Source organism: Mugil cephalus, chromosome 3 (assembly GCF_022458985.1).
Source record: "Mugil cephalus isolate CIBA_MC_2020 chromosome 3, CIBA_Mcephalus_1.1, whole genome shotgun sequence".
Classification (NCBI taxonomy): Eukaryota; Metazoa; Chordata; class Actinopteri; order Mugiliformes; family Mugilidae; genus Mugil; species Mugil cephalus.
Window position 1 is genome coordinate 31,281,273 of NC_061772.1, and position 26,353 is coordinate 31,307,625.

Consider the following 26,353-nt stretch of genomic DNA (forward strand, 5'->3'; position numbering starts at 1 on the left):
AGTTGGATGTATGACTTCCACCCTTTAACCCGGGGGGGGGGGGGGGGGGGGGCGGGGTTTCTATAGAAATACAAGTTCATTAGGTAAATAGTAAATTAAGTCAACATTTAATAAAACTTCCAATAAAAGTGAAATTTCTTCAATCAATCAATGAAATTTTCTTTATGCAGCATCTTTCAAAACAAATGAATTCCATGGAAAGTGTTTCACATTTTGATTGACAGAAATAAAAGAAGAAGAAGAAGAAGGACATGGAGACTGTGGGAGCAGTTAGAGGATCTGAGAGGCCGTTCTGGTTCAACACAAACATCGTCCTCAAACTAAAGCCGTCTCAGTAATAATCAGTTGGGTTCTGTCCACTTCTCTGAATGAATCTATGAGTAGAAGCTATTTTTATGAAAGTCTTCCTTGTGGTTTTGGTGCTGTGGTCATTACAGCCTCTGGGGTTTGTGTTTGACTCCCGTTGACCTGAGTGATGCTGATCTCTGGACCTGAGCCTCCACTCACCTCCTTCCTTCATGAATCATTTCACAGCTGCAGAGCCTCCGTCCAGACGCTGTCTCCATCGCCTCCGTCACTTTATAAATCTCGACCTCTGAGCAGCTGGATTTTCAGTCTTTTGCTTTTTATTATTTATTTGAATATCTCCTGCAGATTCACACCTCATATAGATTTTTAGATGAAGAAAGTGTTTCTCAGACTCTTGAGACGTCTCAGTAAACCGAGGTTTGTTGTGTGTTTGTGCTAATGGCAGAATATTAAAGTTGAAGCAAGTGATTTTGATAAGCTTTGGGCTTAAAGAGAAGACTTTTTGGCCCTGGCGGCCCCACACTGCTAATAACTGTGATTTCATTTTGTAGAACTATTGAATTGGCATGTGTTCCTAATATTTTGACATAGTAGCCAGTGGTTAAATAACAGCACCAACACAGTTTGGTTCAATCTAGTTTAACAGCACTACAAACTAAATCCTCCACAATGATCATCATCACAAAGAGAATCATCATCTATCTTCTACAAACTCTTTTTACTGTTTTATTTTTCAAGAAATAGAAAATGATCAAAGTATAGAAACATTAAACTGAGCACAGGCCTTGAACCTAAATCAGTTTATACTTTTGTTTTTCTCATCGTATAGTTATTTTTATTCTTGTTTTAGTTTTGAGACATCGCGAATATTAGATGTGAGGTGAGTCCTGATGTTTTGATCTAATGATGTTGAACCAATGTTCAGTTAAACGCTCACTCATCTAATATTTGACTTACTTTCTCTGTTTCTTTGTGAATGAAGCTGCGGGGTTTGACCGCTGCTGCCCCCTGCTGGATAAAAGCCGCTCTCACATCGGTGGGCGGAGTCAGACCCACCAACCAATAGGAGTGGGCCGGAGCGTTACCAGGGAAACGGCGTACCAGGCTGGGGGGACGTTGGGACCCAGCAGCTAACAGGCTAGCGGACAAACAGCGGGACCTCCGGCGGATGTTAAAATGTTTAGAGTAGGTTTAAAATCTTTGAAATAATCCCACACGGTGATTTCTGAAACCCCGGAGGCGGCGCCGGATTCTCGGACACCGCTCAACCGTCTGTCGGTCTCAGCGAGCTAGGATGGCGTGAGCTGGTTAGCATGCTAACTAGCCTCGCTTAGCTACAGAGCTAATCTAAACATTATCTCCGCGACTCACAGGGACCCTGTGCCCGGAGAGCAGGGAGGGAATCCGGGACTGACGCGTGTGTGCAGCCGGGATGGATGTGAGTTAACTGCGGGGAGGGGACGGTGTGGCCCGGGGGTGTTTGTTGAACCCAGCGGTTCCCTCGGTCCCCATGGGCCGGGGTTCGGCATAGCTCCCCGCCGCTGCTCAGACCCGGGCTCTGGGCGGACATGTCAGCATGAGGAGGACCGGAGGACCGAGCTAAGCAGGTGAGCCGACCAGGAACCCGACCAGGAACCCGGGACCCTGTCTGTACAGGGCTATGGACTCGGTACCGCGCTACTGTAGGAACATTAGGAAGCTACTGCCTGATATTTTTTAATGCTCACTTCATCTGTATTTATCTTCTGCCCGTTTCCTCTAGTGTAAATGATCTAATCCTGTTTATTGTCTGCACACATTTAATCCATCTATGTGCCATGTTCATAGCAGCTCAGCCAGGTATTATGTATGTTCTGCTCACTCACCTGTACATTCATCTGTAAATATTGTCCATCTGCTATAAACACAGGTGTGGTACAGGCTGGTTTATGCTATAAACCAACCTGTACCACACCTCTTATACTCCACTGTTTATGCTCCATCCTCTTCCTGCCGACTGAACCTCTGACCCAAGATAAACTGGATTTAGTTGATCTGGACCTGAACACGTGGAATAACAAGAAAGTTAACTCTGATCTTATTTAAGGATCTGAGGATGATTTTTCACTGTTCACTCGCACTTAAAATGATCATGAAAATAATTATTAGTCTATTGATCAGTGTCTGAGCTCAGCTGATCTAAATCTGTGTGTCCCAGATGTTTCTGATGGTGGGTCCAGGTTGTTTAGCTGTGATGTTTGTGCAGGATGGACGTCTGCGGTAGGAACCCGAACCGGACGGCGCCGGTCGGTGACGGCGGCCTACGTCAGGCCGAGGTCCCTCTCTGCTCTCGGACCAACGGGTGGAGCTGGCCCCCGCATCCCTTCCAGCTGCTGGCCTGGCTGCTCTACGTCTACTTCGCCGTCACCAGCTTCGGCGTGTTCGTCCCTCTGCTGCCGCCGCACTGGATCCCTGCAGGCTACATCGTATCCTACCTGTGCCCACACGCTGGTAGATCAGCTGGTAGATCAGCTGGTAGAGCAGCAGATAGATCAGCTGGTAGATCAGCTGGTAGATCAGCTGGTAGATCAGCTGGTAGAGCAGCTGGTAGATCAGCTGGTAGATCAGCTGGTAGAGCAGCAGATAGATCAGCTGGTAGATCAGCTGGTAGAGCAGCAGATAGATCAGCTGGTAGAGCAGCTGGTAGAGCAGCAGATAGATCAGCTGGTAGAGCAGCTGGTAGAGCAGCTGCCTCAGGTGTTTCTGTTGAGTGTTTCCTGATCCGTGTGCCAGTGTACGGGCGTCATGTTCGTCTCTCACCTGTGTGTCCACGTCATGGCCGTCTCCGTGGACCCGGCCGACTGCAACGTCAGGACCAAGAGCGACCGGGGCCCGGTCCCCGTGTTCGACCGCTCCAAACACGCACACGTCATCGAGAACTGCCACTGCTACCTCTGCCAGGTGGACGTGTGAGTGACACACCTGCACCCACACAGGCCTCGCACCCCTGCAGACATCAGCCACAACATTACGACCACTCACGGGGGGCACCAATCACACCGATCACATGTAGCACCCAACCCACCCATAGCAAAGACACTGCTTGGTCCCCAGCAGGATGCAGCCTGACCAGATGGTTTTTATTCAGAAAACCAGCGTCTTCATCCTTCAGCTGCATCGTTGTGGTGAATATCTTCAGGACTGAACCACAAATTCATCTCTGTGTCATGAGACAAACAGAATCAAATTAAAGTAAGAGTCTGATTCCAGGGAAACCGATTCTTCCTGTTTCATTCAGTGTGTTTTATTGTGAATAATTCATATCATGAAGAAGGAGTCTGCATCCTGCTGTGAATAATGAAGGAGGTCTGAGAGAGTCCCACAGACGTCACACAGAAAACCAGGCCAGAGCCCACTGAATACCCACAATGCTCTGCTGTGGGTCCATGTGAAGCACTGATTTAAGTGTGGATGTTGTGATTGGCCACGCGTGAAATGCATTGTGGGAGTTGACGCATCCACGGGAGAGAGTTCGAAGTCATTAATCCTAAAAACATTCAAAGGTCATTTATTTATGTGAGTGAGTGATTAGAAATGAATCCATCAGAGCAGAGATCTGTGTTGTTTCAGGGGCCCTAAGTCAAAGCACTGCAGCGCCTGCAACAAGTGCGTCGCCAACTTCGACCATCACTGCCGCTGGCTCAACAACTGTGTGGGCAGCAGAAACTACAAGTGAGTGTTTGATTTGTTCGTCAGGACATCACATTCTGTCAGGTGGCTGCTAATAGCTGGGTTAGCCCCCACATAACATCCTCAGGTCTGATCAGGTCTAATGTGGTCTACAAGGTCCCCCCTCTGACCTGGTTTATCAGGAACCATGAAGAAGAACAAGTGTCCTAATGTTTCTAATGTGATGATGTTGATGATGTTCTAATGTGACAAATACATGTTTACATTAGTTTAAGGACCAGGAACCAGATATGAGACCAGGAACCAGACATGAGACCAGAACCAGATATGAGACCAGGAACCAGATATGAGACCAGAACCAGATATGAGACCAGGAACCAGATATGAGACCAGAACCAGATATGAGACCAGGAACCAGATATGAGACCAGAACCAGATATGAGACCAGGAACCAGATATGAGACCAGAACCAGATATGAGACATTCATTCATCTGGATATTATACATTACACAACAAACCTTCCTAAAAGTAAACCAGTTTTCTGAAATGATAACTTTCTAGGGTTGAAAGTCAGGGTCTCCCAGTATTTCAGTGAGTCCATGTGAAGAGTTAACCTGTGTCACAGCCTGTAAAACCAACAGAAAGCTGTGTAGCTGCAGCAGGATGAGGTCTTGGATCTGTTGTGTCCTGCAGGCTGTTCCTCCACAGCGTGGTCTCGGCTCTGCTGGGCGTCTGTCTGATTCTGGTGGTGGCCTCCTACGTCTTCATCGAGTTCTTTCTGGATCCGTCCAAACTGCGCACAGACAAACACTTCCTGGGTAAGAGACAAACACTTCTGTTCTGTTTGACCATGAGCTCAGAGAGACAGAGTCTGACCTCCGTCTCCGTCCCGTGTCCTGCAGCGAGGAACGAGACGGCCGTGTGGTTCGTCTTCCTGCCTGTGGCTCCTCTCCGCTCGGCAGCAGCAGTGATTCCTGGTCTGGCTGCTGTCACCATCGCTCTGGCTCTACTCTCCTCAGTGCTGCTCTGCCACCTGCTCTGCTTCCACATCTACCTGAGTAAGAGATCTCACCTGGCTAGGAGGAGCTACGGTTAGCTGGGAGGCTAGGAGGAGCTATGGTTAGCTGGGAGGCTAGGAGGAGCTACTGTTAGCTGGGAGGCTAGGAGGAGCTACGGTTAGCTGGGAGGCTAGGAGGAGCTACTGTTAGCTGGGACACTAGGAGGAGCTACAGTTAGCTGGGAGGCTAGGAGGAGCTACTGTTAGCTAGGAGGAGCTACTGTTAGCAGTGAGGCTAGGAGGAGCTACTGTTAGCAGGGAGGCTAGGAGGAGCTATGGTTAGCTGGGAGGCTAGGAGGAGCTACTGTTAGCTAGGAGGCTAAGAGGAGCTACTGTTAGCTAGGAGGCTAAGAGGAGCTACTATTAGCAGGGAGGCTAGGAGGAGCTACTGTTAGCTGGGACACTAGGAGGAGCTACGGTTAGCTGGGAGGCTAGGAGGAGCTACTGTTAGCTAGGAGGAGCTACTGTTAGCAGTGAGGCTAGGAGGAGCTACTGTTAGCTGGGAGGCTAGGAGGAGCTACTGTTACCTGGGAGGCTAGGAGGAGCTACGGTTAGCTGGGAGGCTAGGAGGAGCTACTGTTAGCTAGGAGGCTAGGAGGAGCTACGGTTAGCTGGGAGGCTAGGAGGAGCTACTGTTAGCTGGGAGACTAGGAGGAGCTACTGTTAGCTAGGAGGCTAGGAGGAGCTACTGTTAGCTGGGACGCTAGGAGGAGCTACGGTTAGCAGGGAGGCTAGGAGGAGCTACTGTTAGCAGGGAGGCTAGGAGGAGCTACTGTTAGCTGGGAGGCTAGGAGGAGCTACGGTTAGCTGGGAGGCTAGGAGGAGCTACTGTTAGCTAGGAGGCTAGGAGGAGCTACTGTTAGCTGGGAGGCTAGGAGGAGCTGCGGTTAGCTGGGAGGCTAGGAGGAGCTACTGTTAGCTGGGAGGCTAAGAGGAGCTACGGTTAGCTGGGAGGCTAGGAGGAGCTACTGTTAGCTAGGAGGCTAAGAGGAGCTACTGTTAGCTAGGAGGCTAAGAGGAGCTACTATTAGCAGGGAGGCTAGGAGGAGCTACTGTTAGCTGGGACGCTAGGAGGAGCTACGGTTAGCTGGGAGGCTAGGAGGAGCTACGGTTAGCTAGGAGGAGCTACGGTTAGCAGTGAGGCTAGGAGGAGCTACTGTTAGCTGGGAGGCTAGGAGGAGCTACGGTTAGCTGGGAGGCTAGGAGGAGCTACTGTTAGCTAGGAGGCTAGGAGGAGCTACTGTTAGCTGGGAGGCTAGGAGGAGCTACGGTTAGCTGGGAAGCTAGGAGGAGCGACTGTTAGCTGGGAGGCTAGAAAGAGCTACTGTTAGCTGGGACGCTAGGAGGAGCTACGGTTAGCAGGGAGGCTAGGAGGAGCTACTGTTAGCAGGGAGGCTAGGAGGAGCTACTGTTAGCTGGGAGGCTAGGAGGAGCTACGGTTAGCTGGGAGGCTAGGAGGAGCTACTGTTAGCTAGGAGGCTAGGAGGAGCTACTGTTAGCTGGGAGGCTAGGAGGAGCTGCGGTTAGCAGGGAGGCTAGGAGGAGCTACTGTTAGCTGGGAGGCTAAGAGGAGCTACGGTTAGCTGGGAGGCTAGGAGGAGCTACTGTTAGCTAGGAGGCTAAGAGGAGCTACTGTTAGCTAGGAGGCTAAGAGGAGCTACTATTAGCAGGGAGGCTAGGAGGAGCTACTGTTAGCTGGGACGCTAGGAGGAGCTACGGTTAGCTGGGAGGCTAGGAGGAGCTACGGTTAGCTAGGAGGAGCTACGGTTAGCAGTGAGGCTAGGAGGAGCTACTGTTAGCTGGGAGGCTAGGAGGAGCTACGGTTAGCTGGGAGGCTAGGAGGAGCTACTGTTAGCTAGGAGGCTAGGAGGAGCTACTGTTAGCTGGGAGGCTAGGAGGAGCTACGGTTAGCTGGGAAGCTAGGAGGAGCGACTGTTAGCTGGGAGGCTAGGAAGAGCTACTGTTAGCTGGGAAGCTAGGAGGAGCGACTGTTAACTGGGAGGCTAGGAGCAGCCACTGTTAGCTGGGAGGCTAGGAGGAGCTACGGTTAGCTGGGAGGCTAGGAGGAGCTACTGTTAGCAGGGAGGCTAGGAGGAGCTACTGTTAGCAGGGAGGCTAGGAGGAGCTATGGTTAGCTAGGAGGCTAGGAGGAGCTATGGTTAGCTAGGAGGCTAGGAGGAGCTACTGTTAGCTGGGAGGCTAGGAGGAGCTACGGTTAGCTGGGAGGCTAGGAGGAGCTACGGTTAGCTGGGAGGCTAGGAGGAGCTACTGTTAGCTGGGAGGCTAGGAAGAGCTACTGTTAGCTGGGAGGCTAGGAGGAGCTACGGTTAGCTGGGAGGCTAGGTGGAGCTACTGTTAGCTGGGAGGCTAGGAAGAGCTACTGTTAGCTGGGAGGCTAGGAGGAGCTACGGTTAGCTGGGAGGATAGGAGGAGCTACGGTTAGCTGGGAGGCTAGGTGGAGCTACTGTTAGCTGGGAGGCTAGGAAGAGCTACTGTTAGCTGGGAGGCTAGGAGGAGCTACGGTTAGCTAGGAGGCTAGGAGGAGCTATGGTTAGCTGGGAGGCTCTTACAGAGCTGGCCTCTCCAGAATCAGCTGATCATTTTTTCTACACTTTATTCGTTCTTGATTGTCTTGACGTTGTGGAAATATTTCTGGTTCTGGTTCCAGATGTTCTCCCTGAACAACATGTGTCTGCTGTTCTCCTCCTTCTAATTAAAGACGTAACATTAAAGCGTAACAGGAGGAGAACAGCAGAATCAAAGACCGAAGACGAACCGTGTGAAACGTTGAAACATTTATTGAAATGAAGTGTTGGCCGTGTTGTTTGAATAACCTTTATTGAACTGTCCGTGGTCTTTACATACGTCCTGTCCTGTCCAGTGTGGAACAGACTCAGTACCTATGAGTACATTGTGCGACAGCGCCACCGTCTGGACAGCAGAGACTCCAGGAAACCAGGACCAGTGAAGGAGGTGGCAGTTCCTTCAGTCGTCAAGGTAACGGCCTGGCAGCCATGTTGGCTCTGATTGGTTTGTTTATTTATTTATTTAAACTTTATTAAGAAATATAATACAGTCTAGTGCAATGATGACCACCAGGGGGCTGCAAACACTACGGAACATAAGAGCACATAAATCTCCTCAGGGTCATGTTAGTGGATGAGCTGCTTCACAGTAGAGAAGAATAGAGGAGAACTTTTTGATTGGTGTATCAACATGTGTGGCTGTGCCATTAGGCCTCATGTATAATAAGATTAATAATAAAGAATAGTTTTTTTGTTGTTGTGTTTTGTCTCGTACGTAACAATTTTTAAAAATATGGAACTGCAAAAAACATAAAATCCATCAAAATTAGTGTTGCATTTAGATTGTTGAAAATATTCAGTTCTTTTTGAAAATAAGTAATGTCATCACAAACAGCGGCATGTAAATGGTCAAAGGTCAGAAATGAATCACACCTTTGGTATTTATGATTAGGACTGAAGTGGATTAAAAGAAAGGAGAATAAACTATAACAATAACACATTATTAGCCTAATAGCACAATAGCATAAGTCATGTTTGAATGGTTTTGTAAAATAAGACATTAGACATCAAACATTTCATGAAATCGTAACGGTAAAAATATTTATTCAGTTATGGTGTTAGGTTAACAAAATGCCATTTTTATCATATTTTATTTATTTTTATCTTTATAAGTGTTTTAAACAGGACATTTTTGTCCCTTGATGGTAACGACGTAACTATTTTAAAATCTGGTGTGAGGGTTCGTAAAGTTGTTCCAATAAGCTCCCACATATGGAATTCACACGACTTCATTGTGAAATAATGTTGGCTCTGACGCTGGGGTGGAGGCTACTTCCTGGTGCTGAATGTTTGTTTCTCACCCCCCTCTTCAGGATGTGAGCTACCCCGGGACTCTGGGCTATACCAACCCTCAGCTGGTGGAGGAACCTACCACTGCGGCCGCACAGGGGGACCCAGAGTAAGTCCTGACACGCCTGGGTAAACATGGCTGAAGTCATTTCATAACAACAGCCAGGCCGGACCGGGTCGCCATGGAGACGCTTTAATTTACTGTCAACAAAGTGTGGGAAATGACATTCTTTGGCACTCAGATAGTACACCCTGAACCTCGTCTGTCAGGAGCAGAATAAACCCTGAACCTCGTCTGTCAGGAGAACACACATTATAAACCCTGAACCTCGTCTGTCAGGAGCAGAATAAACCCTGAACCTCGTCTGTCAGGAGAACACACATTATAAACCCTGAACCTCGTCTGTCAGGAGAACACAAAGAATAAACCCTGAACCTCGTCTGTCAGGAGCAGAATAAACCCTGAACCTCGTCTGTCAGGAGCAGAATAAACCCTGAACCTCGTCTGTCAGGAGAACACACATTATAAACCCTGAACCTCGTCTGTCAGGAGAACACAAAGAATAAACCCTGAACCTCGTCTGTCAGGAGCAGAATAAACCCTGAACCTCGTCTGTCAGGAGCAGAATAAACCCTGAACCTCGTCTGTCAGGAGCAGAATAAACCCTGAACCTCGTCTGTCAGGAGCAGAATAAACCCTGAACCTCGTCTGTCAGGAGAACACACAGAATAAACCCTGAACCTCGTCTGTCAGGAGAACACAAAGAATAAACCCTGAACCTCGTCTGTCAGGAGAACACAAAGAATAAACCCTGAACCTCGTCTGTCAGGAGCAGAATAAACCCTGAACCTCGTCTGTCAGGAGCAGAATAAACCCTGAACCTCGTCTGTCAGGAGCAGAATAAACCCTGAACCTCGTCTGTCAGGAGAACACAACGAATAAACCCTGAACCTCGTCTGTCAGGAGAACACAAAGAATAAACCCTGAACCTCGTCTGTCAGGAGCAGAATAAACCCTGAACCTCGTCTGTCAGGAGCAGAATAAACCCTGAACCTCGTCTGTCAGGAGCAGAATAAACCCTGAACCTCGTCTGTCAGGAGAACACACAGAATAAACCCTGAACCTCGTCTGTCAGGAGCAGAATAAACCCTGAACCTCTCGTCTGTCAGGAGAACACAAAGAATAAACCCTGAACCTCGTCTGTCAGGAGAACACAAAGAATAAACCCTGAACCTCGTCTGTCAGGAGCAGAAATAAACCCTGAACCTCGTCTGTCAGGAGAACACACATTATAAACCCTGAACCTCGTCTGTCAGGAGCAGAATAAACCCTGAACCTCGTCTGTCAGGAGAACACAAAGAATAAACCCTGAACCTCGTCTGTCAGGAGAACACACATTATAAACCCTGAACCTCGTCTGTCAGGAGAACACACATTATAAACCCTGAACCTCGTCTGTCAGGAGCAGAATAAACCCTGAACCTCGTCTGTCAGGAGAACACACATTATAAACCCTGAACCTCGTCTGTCAGGAGAACACAAAGAATAAACCCTGAACCTCGTCTGTCAGGAGCAGAATAAACCCTGAACCTCGTCTGTCAGGAGCAGAATAAACCCTGAACCTTGTCTGTCAGGAGAACACACAGAATAAACCCTGAACCTCGTCTGTCAGGAGAACACAAAGAATAAACCCTGAACCTCGTCTGTCAGGAGAACACAAAGAATAAACCCTGAACCTCGTCTGTCAGGAGAACACACAGAATAAACCCTGAACCTCGTCTGTCAGGAGCAGAATAAACCCTGAACCTCGTCTGTCAGGAGAAACAAGAATAAACCCTGAACCTCGTCTGTCAGGAGAACACACAGAATAAACACTGAACCTCGTCTGTCAGGAGAACACAAAGAATAAACCCTGAACCTCGTCTGTCAGGAGAACACACAGAATAAACCCTGAACCTCGTCTGTCAGGAGAACACAAAGAATAAACCCTGAACCTCGTCTGTCAGGAGAACACACAGAATAAACCCTGAACCTCGTCTGTCAGGAGCAGAATAAACCCTGAACCTCGTCTGTCAGGAGAACACACATTATAAACCCTGAACCTCGTCTGTCAGGAGCAGAATAAACCCTGAACCTCGTCTGTCAGGAGAACACAAAGAATAAACCCTGAACCTCGTCTGTCAGGAGAACACACATTATAAACCCTGAACCTCGTCTGTCAGGAGAACACACATTATAAACCCTGAACCTCGTCTGTCAGGAGAACACAAAGAATAAACCCTGAACCTCGTCTGTCAGGAGCAGAATAAACCCTGAACCTCGTCTGTCAGGAGAACACACAGAATAAACCCTGAACCTCGTCTGTCAGGAGAACACAAAGAATAAACCCTGAACCTCGTCTGTCAGGAGAACACACATTATAAACCCTGAACCTCGTCTGTCAGGAGCAGAATAAACCCTGAACCTCGTCTGTCAGGAGAACACACATTATAAACCCTGAACCTCGTCTGTCAGGAGCAGAATAAACCCTGAACCTCGTCTGTCAGGAGCAGAATAAACCCTGAACCTCGTCTGTCAGGAGCAGAATAAACCCTGAACCTCGTCTGTCAGGAGAACACACAGAATAAACCTGAACCTCGTCTTCAGGAGGAACACACATTATAAACCCTGAACCTCGTCTGTCAGAGCAGAATAAACCCTGAACCTCGTTGTCAGGAGAAACAAGGAATAAACCTGAACCTGTCTGTCAGGAAGCAGAATAAACCCTGAACTGTCTGTCAGGAGAACACACAGAATAAAACCTGAACTCGTCTGTCAGGAGGAACAAAGAATAAACCTGAACTCGTCTGTCAGGAGCAGAATAAACCCTGAACCTCGTCTGTCAGGAGAACACAAAGAATAAACCCTGAACCTCGTCTGTCAGGAGAACACACAGAATAAACCCTGAACCTCGTCTGTCAGGAGCAGAATAAACCCTGAACCTCGTCTGTCAGGAGAACACAAAGAATAAACCCTGAACCTCGTCTGTCAGGAGCAGAATAAACCCTGAACCTCGTCTGTCAGGAGAACACAAAGAATAAACCCTGAACCTCGTCTGTCAGGAGCAGAATAAACCCTGAACCTCGTCTGTCAGGAGAACACAAAGAATAAACCCTGAACCTCGTCTGTCAGGAGAACACAAAGAATAAACCCTGAACCTCGTCTGTCAGGAGAACACACAGAATAAACCCTGAACCTCGTCTGTCAGGAGAACACAAAGAATAAACCCTGAACCTCGTCTGTCAGGAGAACACACAGAATAAACCCTGAACCTCGTGTGGAACTAGATTTAGTTTCAGTGAATTGAGGAGTAAACTGTGATGCCTTCAGTCCCTCATTACTTTGTGCTTGTGTCCCAGGTTCGTGGCTAATGGCAGAGTGAGGGGTGTGGCCAGTCCTGTCATGGAGGAAGAAGCTCCGACCACCATCTCTACAGAGCTGAAAGCATCAGCAAACACACATCGACACACTCAGGTAGACAGATTACTGGCTATTCATCATGTATTAAAGATGTGAGAATCGCTAATGGTGAGCAGGCTGGAACAAGAGGATCTTGGTATCTGTAGTTCATTTCATCCAGCCTACAAATAACCATTAATATCTGTCTGAGGTCACCAGAAAGTAAAAGATGAATCTGTTTCTTTGTCACAGAGGAAGAAGAAGAGGAAGGTCCGTCGGGTCCCAGAGGATTCGTCCAGAGAGCGCTGCCCGACGCCCCCCCCGCCCCCTGGTACTCGCTCTGTCTGTGCTGTTCTGTTCAAAGCTCAGCAGTGTTAAAGTGCGTGGTGCGTTCAGGTGTCAGGGTGAAGGTCTACCACCTCTGATGCATTAAACACGCCAGAATCTGACCCCACCTCCTTCATGTGACCTGCCCAGGTGTTCAGATAGCTCCGCCCCCGTCTCCACAGACCTGAATAAATAAACAGCACAAATCCTGAAACTAGTCCAGGGTCTGAAAGAACAGACTTTCTGTCCCCTCTTCCTCCCCAGGAAAATACTCTGGAGCCACAAACACAGCACAGCAAAGTTTTTACCTGTTACAACAACAGAATACAACCAGCAGGTGCATGTGTGATACACTTCATCCTGTTGTTGAGTCCTTGTGTCCAGTGTGTGAGTCTGTGAGTCCGTCAGAATAAATGTTCCTGTAACAGCTGATCAGGGTCTAATCTGATCCATTAATCAGAACCAGCTGAGATGTGAGATGTTGGTGGTTTCCTCTCATCAGCTGATGCTCCAACATTTCTACTGGATGAACGTCAGGACTTTGACTTGTTCCTAAACATTCATCTGGTTCTTCTGGAGAACCACTGGTGTTGAGGTTTTCAGTTCAGCTCCAGTCCAAAGTTTCTTTATTTATTTTTTATTTTCTACAGATTCGTCCCAGGTTTCCATGTAGTTCCTGGTGTTCTTGGTTTCTGTCGCCTCATGAATTTATTTAGGTTCATCGTTGACCTCTGCTCCCAGGAACATGTGAACATGGATCCGTCTTCTAGCTCAGGAGGATAATGTGAAGCAGCAGGACCCTGAACGCACCATGGTGTTTTTATTGGGTTTTGTAGTTTTCTCCTGTCAGAGATGAAGATGTTTTAAATGAGGACGTGCTGAATAAATGTCTGACTCTGTCCTCATCCTGTCCTCCAGCAGAGCTCAGCAGTGTGTCCTCGGTGTCCCTGGGTCAGCGCCTTCCTTTCCCAGCCTTCCCTCTGAGGTCGTCCCTGCCCCCCCTGGCCCCGTCCTCGGGTCCCGTCCAGGCCGCCGCCCCCCCAGCTGAGTACCACTCGGACTCTGCGGAGTCTCTGGAGGAGATCCCGGTGGCGTTGGCCAAGCTGGGCTCTTCGTCGTCGGCTGCTGACGCGTCCTCGTCCTCCCACAGGGCCCCCCTGCCCTCCCCCCAGCCCAGGACTAAGAGGAAGGCCTCGTCCTCCAGACCCAGCAGGGCTGTGACCCAGCTGAGGTTTGAAATGGCCTCCGCTCACCCCCCCGCTGTGTTCGTCAGCCGGGCCAGCGGAGAACCGGCTGAGCCCCGGGAGGAGCTCCTTGGTCTGGGCAAACGGCCCAGCAGCTCCAGACCAGGGCCGGGGCCCAGACCCGGGTCCTGGATGTCTCTGGGTTCAGGTGCAGCCTCCTGGATGGAGCGGTAATCTGGGACACTCACCTGTGGAATCTTCATCTGGTTTTACTTTGAAAGCCAAAGGTGACTTCCTGTCTGTGGACCTGGACCTGGACCTGGACCGTTGTTTGTGGATGTTTGTCTGTTTCTATGGGACGTCTGTTGTTTTTATCGTTTCCCATGTCTCCAGGTCTCCATGGCAACCAGGGCCAGAGGGACCATGTGGTCTCAAGCAACGCTAATGCTAATGCTAATGCTTTTAATAATAATGAGCCAAAAAATGAGACATGAGTTATTCACAGATTATGATTGTGTTTGTCAGAGGGGTCACTGTCACAGATCTCAGCGCTGAGTCACGAGCTGCAGGTAGATCTGCAGCAGATAGATCTGCAGCTGGTGGATCTGCAGCAGATAGATCTGCAGCAGGTAGATCTGCAGCTGGTAGATCTGCAGCAGGTAGATCTGCAGCAGAAAGATCTGCAGCAGGTGGATCTGCAGCAGATAGATCTGCAGCAGGTAGATCTGCAGCTGGTGGACCTGCAGCAGATAGATCTGCAGCAGGTAGATCTGCAGCTGGTGGACCTGCAGCAGATAGATCTGCAGCAGGTAGATCTGCAGCTGGTGGACCTGCAGCTGGTAGATCTGCAGCAGGTGGATCTGCAGCAGGCGGATCTGCAGCAGGCAGATCTGCAGCTGGTAGATCAGCAGCAGGTAGATCTGCAGCAGGTAGATCTGCAGCTGGTAGATCAGCAGCAGGTAGATCAGCAGCTGGTAGATCAGCAGCAGGTAGATCAGCAGCAGGTAGATCAGCAGCAGGTAGATCTGCAGCAGGTGGATCTGCAGCAGGTAGATCTGCAGCAGGTAGATCTGCAGCAGGTGGACCTGCTCACCTGTGGACCGGATGTTCTCTGAACTACAGGCTAAGTTGGTCCTTTTAACATTTTCTGATTTCATGACTCTTTTTCACCTGTTATATGATTTATTTATTAATAAATGATTTAAAACTTGTCTGTCGGGTCCTGATTCTGTCAACAGGACGTCCTCCAGGGACCAGAGGTCCTGATGGGTCCAGGTTTCCCGTGTGTCCTCCGATGACTGGTCAGTGTCGCTTAAATATGACGAAGCTGCATCAGCCTCATTCTGTATTTTATCTCCTGTGTGAGATGAACACAAAGATCCGTTCACTGTTGGATGTTCTAGGTCAGGAGCCACATTCACACCAGTTTGATCCAAAGGGTCCGGACCAGTAACACGACAGACTCAGACTCAGACTCAGACTGACTTCACTGATCCCTTTGGGATGTCTTCCTCCGGGAAATTATATTTCAAGCAGCTGTTTACAAAAGAAATAAGAAATAGAATAGAGAATGTACAATATAAAATAAACTGTTAACCGATTAAATTACAAATAACAGACATCAAGTATCAAATAAAACATATATATATTGCACAGTGTGTGGGTGACTGACCACTACTCCTTCCCTTCTGTCCTCTCTGGGACACTTCCTGCAGAGCCTGATGGTACGAGGAACAAAAGAGTTCCTGAGTCTGTTAGTCTCCTCTGTTTGCTGATGACGGTGTGAGAGCAATAACATATAAGTAACAACAACTCCAAACATTTGGTTTGATGGAAAGAAGAACGAGTTTATATTTAATAAACTACCCTTTAAAAAAAAGAACATTTCTTAAAATCATTGTAATCCGGCTCAGGTCCTGATCCTGGACCTGTTTAGTCCTGGTCTCAGTGTTGTGTGTGTGAATAATACAGTGAACACATTAAGTCTAGAAGTTATGAAATTTCTGCAATTTGCAAATTCATGCTGTGGACCAGATTAGACCTTAGACCATATTTCTTTTAGTTCAGTCACAGATAAAATATTAAACAAACCCTAAAACAGCCATTAAAACTTTAAACTGACTGGTTCCATAAAAATCCATCAGAAATGTTGAGTTCTGGGTCATTTTGGTTCCAGTGATCCACTAATGGCCGTGCTTCTTATTTAAAGACACGTTGTTCTGTTGCTTCGTGTCCATATTAAGACAGAACATCTAAAGTTCTTCAGAGACTAAAATAAGGAACCTAACACAGGAAACACGCCTGAAGATCCAGGTCCAGCTCCAGATCACCAGGAAGTACAGATTCAGTCCTTCATCAGCTGGATCCACTCTGCAGAAATACAGACAAACCAACATCCAAGGGTTTCTACAGCAACCAATGACCTCATCCTGATCCACATGTGCAGGGAAACCAGCCAATGACATCACAGGAGCTCCAGCAGCAGTGGTCAAACCAAACTGGTGTCCAGTGTTCCAGCCTCACTGTACGTGGTGGACTTAAGGTCCTACAAGGCTGTGAAGAAGCCCCTGATCAATGAGAGACAGAGCTTAGACCCAAGAACACAAGGACTGGACCTGGAAGAAGATTCTGTGGTCAGATGAGTCCAGTTTCCAGCTTTATCTTCCTCCTGCTAATGTTCTGCTACGCAGAAGGCCAGGCCAAGCATCATCTCCAGCATGGACAGTAGCTACTGTCAGACATGGTGGAGGCAGCATCAGGCTTTGATGCATGATGCTGCTGGTGTTGCTCATCTCACTGTCTGTCATCACACATTCAGCTCCTTCTCCAAACCCACATGGTCCCTTCTGCACGTGCTCTGTTGTGTCCAGGTCCAAACTCAAAGAAGGAGAATCTCAGTGAACTAATTGAATCGGTTGTGAAAGTTATTCAGCTTTATTTCAACTCAGGCTTTTATTTTTACAGGCTGATAACATCTGTGTGTGTGTGTGTGTGTGTGTGTGTGTGTGTGTGTGTGTGTGTGTGTGTGTGTGTGTGTGTGTGTGTGATATGAGGACATGTTGCCTCGGATACGAGCCACGGCAACATCATAACAATGTCAATCAGGAAGGAGCGGCCCTGGGAAGAATGTAACACACACACACTTGTCCCGGGAATTCCCGCGGTCAGTGAACACATCGTGTGAGAAAATCTGACATTTTTATTTTTTTATTTCTAGGGAGGAAATTCTGTTCATGAGTTAACCAGGTTCAACTACTACAACTACTACAACTACTACAACCACTATGACTTAAAACACACCAACCTCCATGTTTAGTCTGGACGGTGCCTCTGCTGCATCACTAGGTTCATTTCTTTGATTTATGTCCATCCATGGTGCGCCCCGGCCCAGTATCCGCCCCGGTACAGAACCTGCCCCGGCCCCGGCCCGGTATCCGCACCGGCCCAGTATCCGCCCTCACCAAGTACCGGCCCCGGCCCAGTACCCACCCCGGCCCAGTACCCGCCCCGGCCCCGGCCCAGTACCTGTACCCCGGCCCCGGCCCCGGCCCAGTATCCGCCCCGGCCCAGTACCTGTACCCCGGCCTGGTACCCGCCCCGGTCCAGTCGTGATTGGATTCATGGAAAAACCTGCCAGAGAACATCAGGAACGCACCGTAGATGTTTTTAAAAGGAAGCTTAAGACTCATCTTTTTATCTGGCTTTCATTTAATTTCTTTTACTTCTTTTATTTCTCCTATTCTTAATCTTTATTGGTTTAACAAATTATTCATCTCTTTTATTTAAGTCGTTGTGCATTTGATTCTCATTAAATCTTTAATATTTTATCTTTAAATCCTAAACTGTCTTTTAATTCTCTAGTTTTTAGCTCCAGTGTTTCGTCGTGGGGCCTCTGCACAGGCCTGGTCTACGCTGGTATATCTGGGTCCAGGTCTCTGTGGTGGCCCCCCATTGGTGGTTTTTCCTCCCCTGGATCCTCAGTGCCCTGTTTCTGGACTACGTGGGCGTGCGTGGGTCTATATGACATGTGAATTACAGGAAGGACATGGAACTAAACACAACAAAGACCAAAGAGAAAACATCCAGCACCACTTTGGATTCATGGAGCACATGTGGAGCAGGTTCACTCCTTCACGTACCCGGAGGTTCATGAGCCATAAACACCAAGTAAACCATGAAACAGGAACAGAGGAGGAGCTGCTTCAAACCTTCTACCAGCCATTAAAACATCACGTCTAACGTCACAGTGTGGGAATGTCGTCACTGGCTCTGTGGAGAAAGTCATGGGCTGAACTAAACCTTCAATAATCCTCTGAATTCAGGCAGATTATCATCTCATTCCTCTTCCTCTTCACTACTACTGACACAAGGAGCAGCATCTCCAAGTTCATTTAATCGATACATTAATAATAAAGATTCTACTTTTATTTCTCCTCTTGTCGTGAAGATGCAGCCTCTGATTAAACTAATCTCTTTGGCTTTGAAATGTGGTCTGAGTCTTTCTGGACGTTACTGCTGATCCTGTCAGACTGGGTCCTCCTGATAAACATGAAATCATTGTTGTCATGGCAGCAGAAACACAAACACTGGGACAGGAAGTCCTCTCTGCGAGGCTTCACATTCGCTCTATATTTATATTCTGTGGATTAGACGCGTGTGGAGACGTTAAATAAATGTTTGACCTCCAAACTCGTTGCATAACGTCAGATGTTTCATTGTGTCTGATTAATTAAATTAATTAATTAATTAATTAAAACATTTAAAATGTTTCCATAATCCTGAGAACTGGAGTCGAAACATTAGGAACAGTTAAGAGACATCAAAGCGACCTCAGTCTCTGATCGAAGCGGTTTCTTTAGAACCAGAACCTCCAGAACCGTTCACCAGTGACCCGTCACAGCCGTCAGCCTCTCTGTGGGTCTCTCTGAAGTTGTTTAGTGGCTCTTTTTTGTTGTTTTATGCCAGTTGTAGTTGTTTGTTTTTACTCTCCTTGAACTTGTTTTGTGTCTCCTTGAGTCTCTTCGAAGTTGTTTTGAGTCTATTTGAAGTTGTTGTGAGTGTTTTTGAATTTTTTGTGTCTATTTGAAATTGTTTTGAGTGTTTTTGAATTTTTTGTGTCTATTTGAAGTTGTTTTGTGTCTATTTGAAGTTGTTTTGTGTCTCTTTGACGTTGTGTTGAGTGCGTCTGAAGTTATTTTGTGGTCGTTCTGTCTTTTAGTTGTTTGTTGTCCAGTCAGAGTGATCTCTCTCTGACAGAGGTCCGACCAGAACCACAGACGTTCTCCGATGACCCGCCTCAGCCGTTAAACTGGAGCCGACTGAATCGCTTCTGATTTACTTTTATAAGACTCATATTTACAGGACCTTTCACACTGAGCCTCATATAAAAACCTGACGGCCTGTAACGTGTTCACATCGCAGCATTAACACTAACAGTTTGCTCCTCGTGTCTGTTCTGTGTTTGGATAAAGAAATATTTTATTAACTGACGTTTTAAAGCGAAACGTTCAGACCTGATCCACGTTTAAAGTCTCCACAGTGAAAAGGTTTAAAACCAGAGTGTGTGTCTCCCGGAGGCAGTGAAGTCAGTAAACGTCTAGATTCAAAAATGAGGAAACTTTTACTGGACTGTCTGAGGTGGTTCTGTCTCTTTGAGTCTCTTTGGAGTTGAATTGTGTGTCTTTCAGCAACCATGTAGTTGTTCTGTGTGTTTGTAGTTGTTTTCAGTCTCTTGTAGCTTTATTGTGTGTCTTTGTTGTAGTTTTGTGTGTCTTTTGGTCTCTTTGTAGTTACATTGTGTCTTTAAGGCTGTTTTGGGTCATTATAGTTGAGTTGTGTGTCCTTCAGCAACTGTGTAGTTGTTCTGTGTATCTTTGTAGATGTTTTGTGTATTTGTAGTTCTCGGTCTCCTGTAGTTGTATTGTGTGTCTTAGTAGTTTAATTGTGTAACCCTGTCTTGTTGCATACTGAGTGATGGCTGTGTGTTGGTACGTGTTTAAATGCTGAAACCGGGCCGTGATCGGGCCGACCTCCGGCCCGGGAGCTGGCAGGAGTCTGAATGGACGTCCTGCAGGAGGACTAACCCTCTCTCTCTCTCGCTCTCGGTTTTATTGCCCTCCCCTGATGTTGCACAGGACGTGGTCATGGGAACGGGGTAAACAGATGACAACAAGCCCTCAGCACTTCAGAGCTCATGTGAATGCTGCGACCGCCACCGAGGGCCAGAAGAGGGAGAGCAGAGACAGACGGAGGACGGAGCTGAGACAGGTAACGGGCTTTAATTTGATTTAACGGAAACCGGATCAGAATCTGGATCAGAGCTGGTGCAGGTGTGAGACTTTAGAGGTGTTATCATTGTCATGCAGCTGATGTTTGAGCCTGATTAGATGTGAACTGGTTATTTAGTGAAAACGATTAGTCTGTTATAATGTGGTCATATTTATTATTTGAGCTTAGATTTGATGAAGGAGTGTGTTTTCCTCTGGGTATTTGCTCGTGTTGTTTGATGGTCAGAAGGCAGCGTATTGGCTGTAGGTGGTGTATGAATATCAACACACACCCCGACACTTCACGTCTACTGCTCATTGATCACATCCCTCAGTAACACGTCCAGGTGTGATCACACTCTCTAAGTTCCATCTCTCAGGCTTTTTGACAAAACGCCTCCAGAAACAACTCAAAGGTGAACAAACGCTTCATTTTTAATGTTTATACATGTATCCTGTGATATTTGTTTTACTAAAATTCTCCAGAAAAGATGCAAAGATTTCTTAACTGGAGATTAACTGTAGATACTGGATTCATACACAGGAAGGTCACTAAATACAGAAATAACTAGAAGTAGCAGAAAGAACTTGAGTCAGATCGATACTGACTGCAAAGAGGTCCGGTTCAGCCCAGTCTGCTCAGTTTGGTCCAGTTCAAGACCAGTTTTAGATCATCTGGTCTTAGATCATCTGGTTTTAGATCATCTGGTCTTAGATCATCTGGTTTAAGATCATCTGGTTTTAGATCATTTGGTCTTAGATCATCTGGTTTTAGATCATTTGGTCTTAGATCATCTGGTTTTAGATCATTTGGTCTTAGATCATCTGGTTTTAGATCATCTAGTTTTAGATCATCTGGTCTTAGATCATCTTGGAGAACTTGTCTCAGCTCTTCTGTTGGTTCACACTCTTCGTGTGGTCTGGACTGATGATGCTCAGACCATCTTGTTCTTGTAGCTGATGCTCGTTCTTCAGGACTCTGACTGGATGCTGGTCTTCATTGATCAGATAATGTAAAAGTCTTCAAACACCTACTCTCCATTCTGTACCTAAACACATCTGTCTGTCCACACCCACACATGTTGTGACATCAGGTGGAAATGTCCAGACCTCCACGTTTTGAGGAGGCAGTAGTGTTCACAGTTCTCAGCTTCAGTCTGGATCGATAGTAACCTGCAGGATGTCATGATCATAGAAACCAGACTCACTGAACTAAAACTATCTTCACAGTCTGGAATCTGACACCTACATACCAGCATGAACACACACAGCACTGTGTGTAGTAGCCCCGCCCACTGGGACGTACTGCCACTCTGATTGGATGAGCCCTTCAGAGACTTCCAAACACGTAATCCCAGCAGTGGCGCGGGGAAAGTAAGACTCCATCACTCATAGGGTGGCAGGACTCTGTTACCGTGACGACCGTTGTTGGGGATTGCATCAGTGGGTGTGTGATCACACCAGCCTGAGAGGCCAAAGTGAAGTCATGTCTCAAGCTTCTTTCTTCGGGAGCAGAAGACGAGATCAGAATGTGCATCAGAGCGAATCCAGAACCACATGAGGATGAGGATTCTGCAACAGAAACAGTTTTCACACAGCAGAGTCAGAGATGCAGCCCAGCGTTTAGAGTTGCTCCAGCGTTTAAAGTTGCTCCAGCGTTGAGAGTTGCTCCAGCGTTGGTTTCTCCCCGTGTTGCTCCCCGAGTCACCATCCATTTAGAAATACGCATCACAAACCCAGACGTTACACAACAAGCTGCAGTCCTGGCAAATAAATAACTCTGGGAACCTTTTTCCTCCAGAACTGTTGACTGGTTAAAAAATACATGTAGGAAGCAACATGATTATGCATCCTCACAATTAGTGATGTGTACTGATACTGGGTACTGATACTGGGTACCGATACTGGGTACTGATACTGGGTACTGATACTGGGTACCGATACTGGGTACCGATACTGGGTACCGATACTGGATTCCATAATGGCCCCGGTGCTGACTCTAACAGTAAACAGACAAAAAGAAACTCTGATCCGGGTGCTTGGTTTAGTACCAGTGAGTGTTTAATTAGCTTAGCCTCCTTAGCTCTATCGCTGCATGGATGGAAGTGAAGCTTCAACATGTCTGAGACCAAACGTTTGTCTAAAGTTTGTCTGGACTTCACCTCTAAAGATGCAACAAGGAGGAAACACCTGGAATTAGATGCAACATCTGACCACACATAGCATTAGCATTAGCATTAGCATTATATTGGTGCATTTATTTCTTAGTCTTAGTTGTATTTATTTTATTTAACTTATTATTCTGTTCAACTTGCACTTCACAAAATGCCTTAAAAATAAAAAGACAGTTTTTGAACAAGGTTTGTATGTTTTCACTCTTTAAGCATTGGCGCCGTTTCATAAGTTTGGCTCCGGTATCAGGTAATTTGAGTCATTTGTTGCGTAAAACCTAAATGTAAAGACATTTTTATGTTCTCATGAGGTGGTTTTTGAGACATATTGATATAAAAGTTTATTGTAAAAGGGAAAGGAACTCTCCAGTGTCACTGGAGACGATGTGGAGGGTCGTGTAAAAAAAGACAAAAAGTTGTTGAATTGTTCAGTTGAAGGTGTTTAATGAACACGTTCAGTGCAGATATATTCTGTTCTTCCCGGAGTCTGTTTGCTCATTAAACATGAATCACTACACTCAGAACATCTGCCTTCAGCCGTGTCTTCTGCTGCAGATATCTTCCCATCATGGCGGAGAGCGCTGACATGGAGGAGCTTCTCACGGCTTTCAGGAAGTTTGCCGTCCACGGGGACACGAAGGCCACGGGGAAGGAGCTGAACGGGAAGAACTGGGCCAAGCTGTGCAAAGACTGCAAGATCATCGACGGCAAGAACGTGACCGGCACCGACGTGGACATCGTCTTCTCCAAAGTCAAGTCAGTGCAGAGCTGAAGCTCTTTGGCCTCAGTGTGGGTCAGTGTGTGTCAGTGTGTGTCAGTGTGTGTCAGTGTGTGTCAGTGTGGGTCAGTGTGTGTCAGTGTGTGTCAGTGTGGGTCAGTGTGGGTCAGTGTGTGTCAGTGTGTGTCAGTGTGGGTCAGTGTGGGTCAGTGTGTGTCAGTGTGTGTCAGTGTGTGTCAGTGTGGGTCAGTGTGGGTCAGTGTCGGATAGTGTGGGTCAGTGTGGGTCAGAGTGGGTCAGTGTGGGTCAGTGTGCGATAGCCATTTGAGTGTGAACCCCGTGTATCTTACCAGGATGTGTCAGTACGTATGGAAGAGGTTTAGTCAGGCTCAGATCTTGTCTCGTCTCGTCTTAACGTTCGTGGACATAATAACATAATAACGACCTCCAATAAACACGAGACTCAACCATCAGACTCCATCGGTCCTGGGGAGAAGAGGAGGTGGCCTCAGATCAGACTCAGTGGTTAAAGTCAGTCGTGGCATCACTGATCTGGGAGGAACCCTCACAGTCTCCTGTTTCAGAGCTTTCCAGACCTCTGACGTAAAACGATATTTGTGTGTGTGTTGTCTTTGTGTGCAGACAGAAGACGTCTCGAGTCATCACCTACGAGGAGTTTCAGAAAGCTCTGGAGGATCTGGCTCCAAAGAGGTTCAAGGGCCAGAGCAAAGAGGAGGCGCTGCAGTCCATCTTCAGACTGGTGGAAGGCCGGGAACCCACCAACGTGGGAGTGACGGTGAGACCCGATGCTCTGATCTAGTTTGACTGAGTTCACGGCCAAGAATGGAAGAATCTCCAGAGTCCAGAGCCGTTTTCAGGTTCAGTAAAACGTGACCAGACCTGCTGCTCACCTTTAACATGCTCTCAGTGCTACATCGCCTCTGGCTTCTGTTCACGCCTCAACGCTCAGGCTGGAAACAAGTCCAGAGCTGCTCCACAGACACACAGACCTCTCACTCTGCTTCAAAACCATCCGATCATCCAGCCCCAGAGTCTGAGCCCAGAGGGGGGGCGGGTCAGAACCCCTTCAGATCATTAAACACTCCTCAGGCGTCCAGGGAAACTAATCTGACTGAACCATAACATTTAAATGAAAAGACATCGATTATAGAGATTATGGAAAATCAAACTGTTCCTGAGTCACGATTTTATTCAGGAATGCTCTGATTCCAACCTCCAAGATGATTGAATGCACTTTAATCTTCTGTGAGCGGGACAGTTTCACATGGATCAGAACACAAAGTCACATCGTGTATCGGGGTTCGATGCTTCATGTGAAGTTAACCATCCTCAGCTTCAGTTTTATGTTAATAAATGTGGATGGATGGATGTTAGTTGACGTCTACACGGTATAATAATATAATATGAGTCCTGATCGCTTAAGAATCATCGTACCGGCATCAGGCTTCAGACAATGTCAGTAATAAACCAAAACCGTGTCCCTGTAGCATCAACACTTCTTCTGTTTTAGTGTCAGTCAAAGCTACAAAGTATCAGTGACTGAGGCGTTAGTCTCTAGTGTGGATGTGTGGTAGGAGATCATCTAAACACAATCCATGGAGTCACACAGTCAAAGGCTGCAGACAAACAACAACAACATTTAAAAGTAGAGAAAAGTTCCCTGGAGACAGATCTTCCAGAGAGAGTTAGAGAGTTTATGGCAGAACATTTCTGGAGTAGAGAACACAAAGTAGGAGCTCCTGCCTCCACATTAACTCTGACTGGAAGAAACATTCACTGGATCCAGTCGGCTGTAGAAGACAAGGACAGACTCCAGGAATCTACAGGAGACCAACTCTAGGACATTTAACACCAGAGAAGGACGTCCCTACGGGGGACTGAGTCCAGGACATTTAGGATCAGAAAAACTTGATCGAAATGTCCCTAATAATGATAATAGTGATTTAATAAGGTTTGTTTAAATACAGTTAACTAAACGTTTCCCTTCCACTGCTCTGACCTTATAAACCAGGTTTCTTTCACACTAGGGTCCAGCCTGGAGCACTCAGGTGTCTCAGCAGGAATCTTCTGACCCCGGTACATTTATGACCAGTCTTCTGTGTCTCCATCAGAAAGTGGCGAAGACGGCGGCGGTGGACCGTCTGACCGACACGTCCCGTTACACGGGATCACACAAGGAACGGTTCGATGACACCGGCAAGGGCAAAGGTCGGGAAGGCCGGGAGGAGATCGTGGAGAACACGGGCTACGTTGGAGCGTACAAGAACGCCGGGACGTACGACGCCAAGACCAAGCCTGAGAAGTAAGGAGGCGGCAGGAGGCACAGCTCCTCTACAGCACTTAGACTGGACCAGACCCTGGACGATGTGTTTGAACTGGGTTCACATCAGATCAGACAGAAGCAGCGCCCCCCTGAGTCTGAAATGTTCATCACACATCTGGACTGAGTCTTCAGTCTCTGTAGTCTCACTCAGACCAGACTCTGTGTCCTCAGTCCACAGTGTGTGAGACAGTTTCCAGATTAATTACAGACGTCCTGTTTGCTCCTGATCTCACGGCTCCTCCTGTAATTTAAACCCTGTCCTGAAGCGAGTCCTGTAGAACAACCACAGATCACTGAGACGCTGTTCTACTGAGACTCTTCTCTCTAACTGGACACCAGAGATTTCATCAGATCTAAAAACCATGTTTAATGTGTCATGACTCTGTCTTTGCCTAAGCTTCAGCTCGGTGGCGCCCCCTAGGGGACACATTAGTCTTTATCCTGCTGAACGTCGACTACACATCACGTCCTGTCGTCTAACGTCCTCAAGAACCAGGAGCTAAATGTTCTCCAGTAATCGTTGTTTGTCTGAAAGAAGCTTTTTTTTTAGAGTCATTCCTTAGTTAAATCTTTATTAATCAGACCTGCTTCATATTTTGACAGCATCCAGATTCACTCTCATCTCATTGATGTTTTGTAATTTTCTGATCTGAAATCTGCATATTTTAAAATATATAAACATTTTAAACGTGCTTCATCATCTTTGTGCCTGACTTGAACTGTTTACACATGGAGTTGATGCAGGTGACTCTACTGAATGAATAAAATCTCTAAAAGTGCTTCGTGTTCCCTCAGATTCAGTTTCCTCTGCAGGAACGTGCGGAGGAATTTCCTTCCTGTCTCCAGATGTTGGGTTCATTCAGGTGCAGTTGTTTGTTAAAGATAAATGTTAATCCCAGTGCTTCCAACTATTCTCTCCCTGTCCAGTTCATTAGGTTCAGTAGTGAATGTGTTCTACTAAAACCGTCCTGCACTGAATCTTCTCTTCATGAA

The 26,353-nt window shown here is 47.2% G+C and overlaps 2 protein-coding genes across 3 annotated transcripts; both read left to right on the forward strand.

Annotated features, from left to right (window-relative positions):
* Positions 1-1,409: 1,409 nt before the first annotated feature.
* zdhhc1 (zinc finger DHHC-type containing 1) lies at positions 1,410-14,095 on the forward strand. 2 transcript variants are annotated; one of them, XM_047581004.1, is made up of 12 exons: positions 1,410-1,494; positions 1,683-1,916; positions 2,555-2,774; positions 3,082-3,257; positions 3,919-4,020; positions 4,673-4,797; positions 4,882-5,037; positions 7,918-8,033; positions 8,935-9,020; positions 12,311-12,425; positions 12,603-12,681; positions 13,599-14,095. In XM_047581004.1, the coding sequence occupies exons 1-12, from the start codon at positions 1,478-1,480 to the stop codon at positions 14,093-14,095; spliced, it is 1,923 nt and encodes a 640-aa protein (XP_047436960.1). In that variant the 5' UTR covers positions 1,410-1,477. The 2 variants fall into 2 exon arrangements, with proteins under 2 accessions (XP_047436960.1, XP_047436958.1); XM_047581002.1 differs by having other exon boundaries at positions 1,411-1,494; positions 13,596-14,095.
* Positions 14,096-19,979: 5,884 nt separating this feature from the next.
* On the forward strand, positions 19,980-26,139 carry tppp3 (tubulin polymerization-promoting protein family member 3). Its single transcript, XM_047581025.1, has 4 exons — positions 19,980-20,128; positions 22,854-23,054; positions 23,659-23,812; positions 25,149-26,139. Exons 2-4 carry the CDS (start codon positions 22,867-22,869, stop codon positions 25,341-25,343), a joined length of 537 nt encoding a protein of 178 aa, XP_047436981.1. The 5' UTR covers positions 19,980-20,128; positions 22,854-22,866; the 3' UTR covers positions 25,344-26,139.
* The last annotated feature ends 214 nt before the right edge of the window (positions 26,140-26,353 follow it).

Bases quoted from the DNA above. Each gene is read 5' to 3' on its own strand.
- zdhhc1 (XM_047581002.1), top strand. The intron at 3,258-3,918 runs GTGAGTGACACA...GTGTTGTTTCAG, and splicing joins TACCTCTGCCAGGTGGACGT to GGGCCCTAAGTCAAAGCACT. The intron at 5,038-7,917 runs GTAAGAGATCTC...TGTCCTGTCCAG, and splicing joins CTGCTTCCACATCTACCTGA to TGTGGAACAGACTCAGTACC.
- tppp3 (XM_047581025.1), top strand. From the start codon at position 22,867: ATGGCGGAGAGCGCTGACATGGAGGAGCTTCTCACGGCTTTCAGGAAG. The intron at 23,055-23,658 runs GTCAGTGCAGAG...CTTTGTGTGCAG, and splicing joins ATCGTCTTCTCCAAAGTCAA to ACAGAAGACGTCTCGAGTCA. The intron at 23,813-25,148 runs GTGAGACCCGAT...TGTCTCCATCAG, and splicing joins CCACCAACGTGGGAGTGACG to AAAGTGGCGAAGACGGCGGC.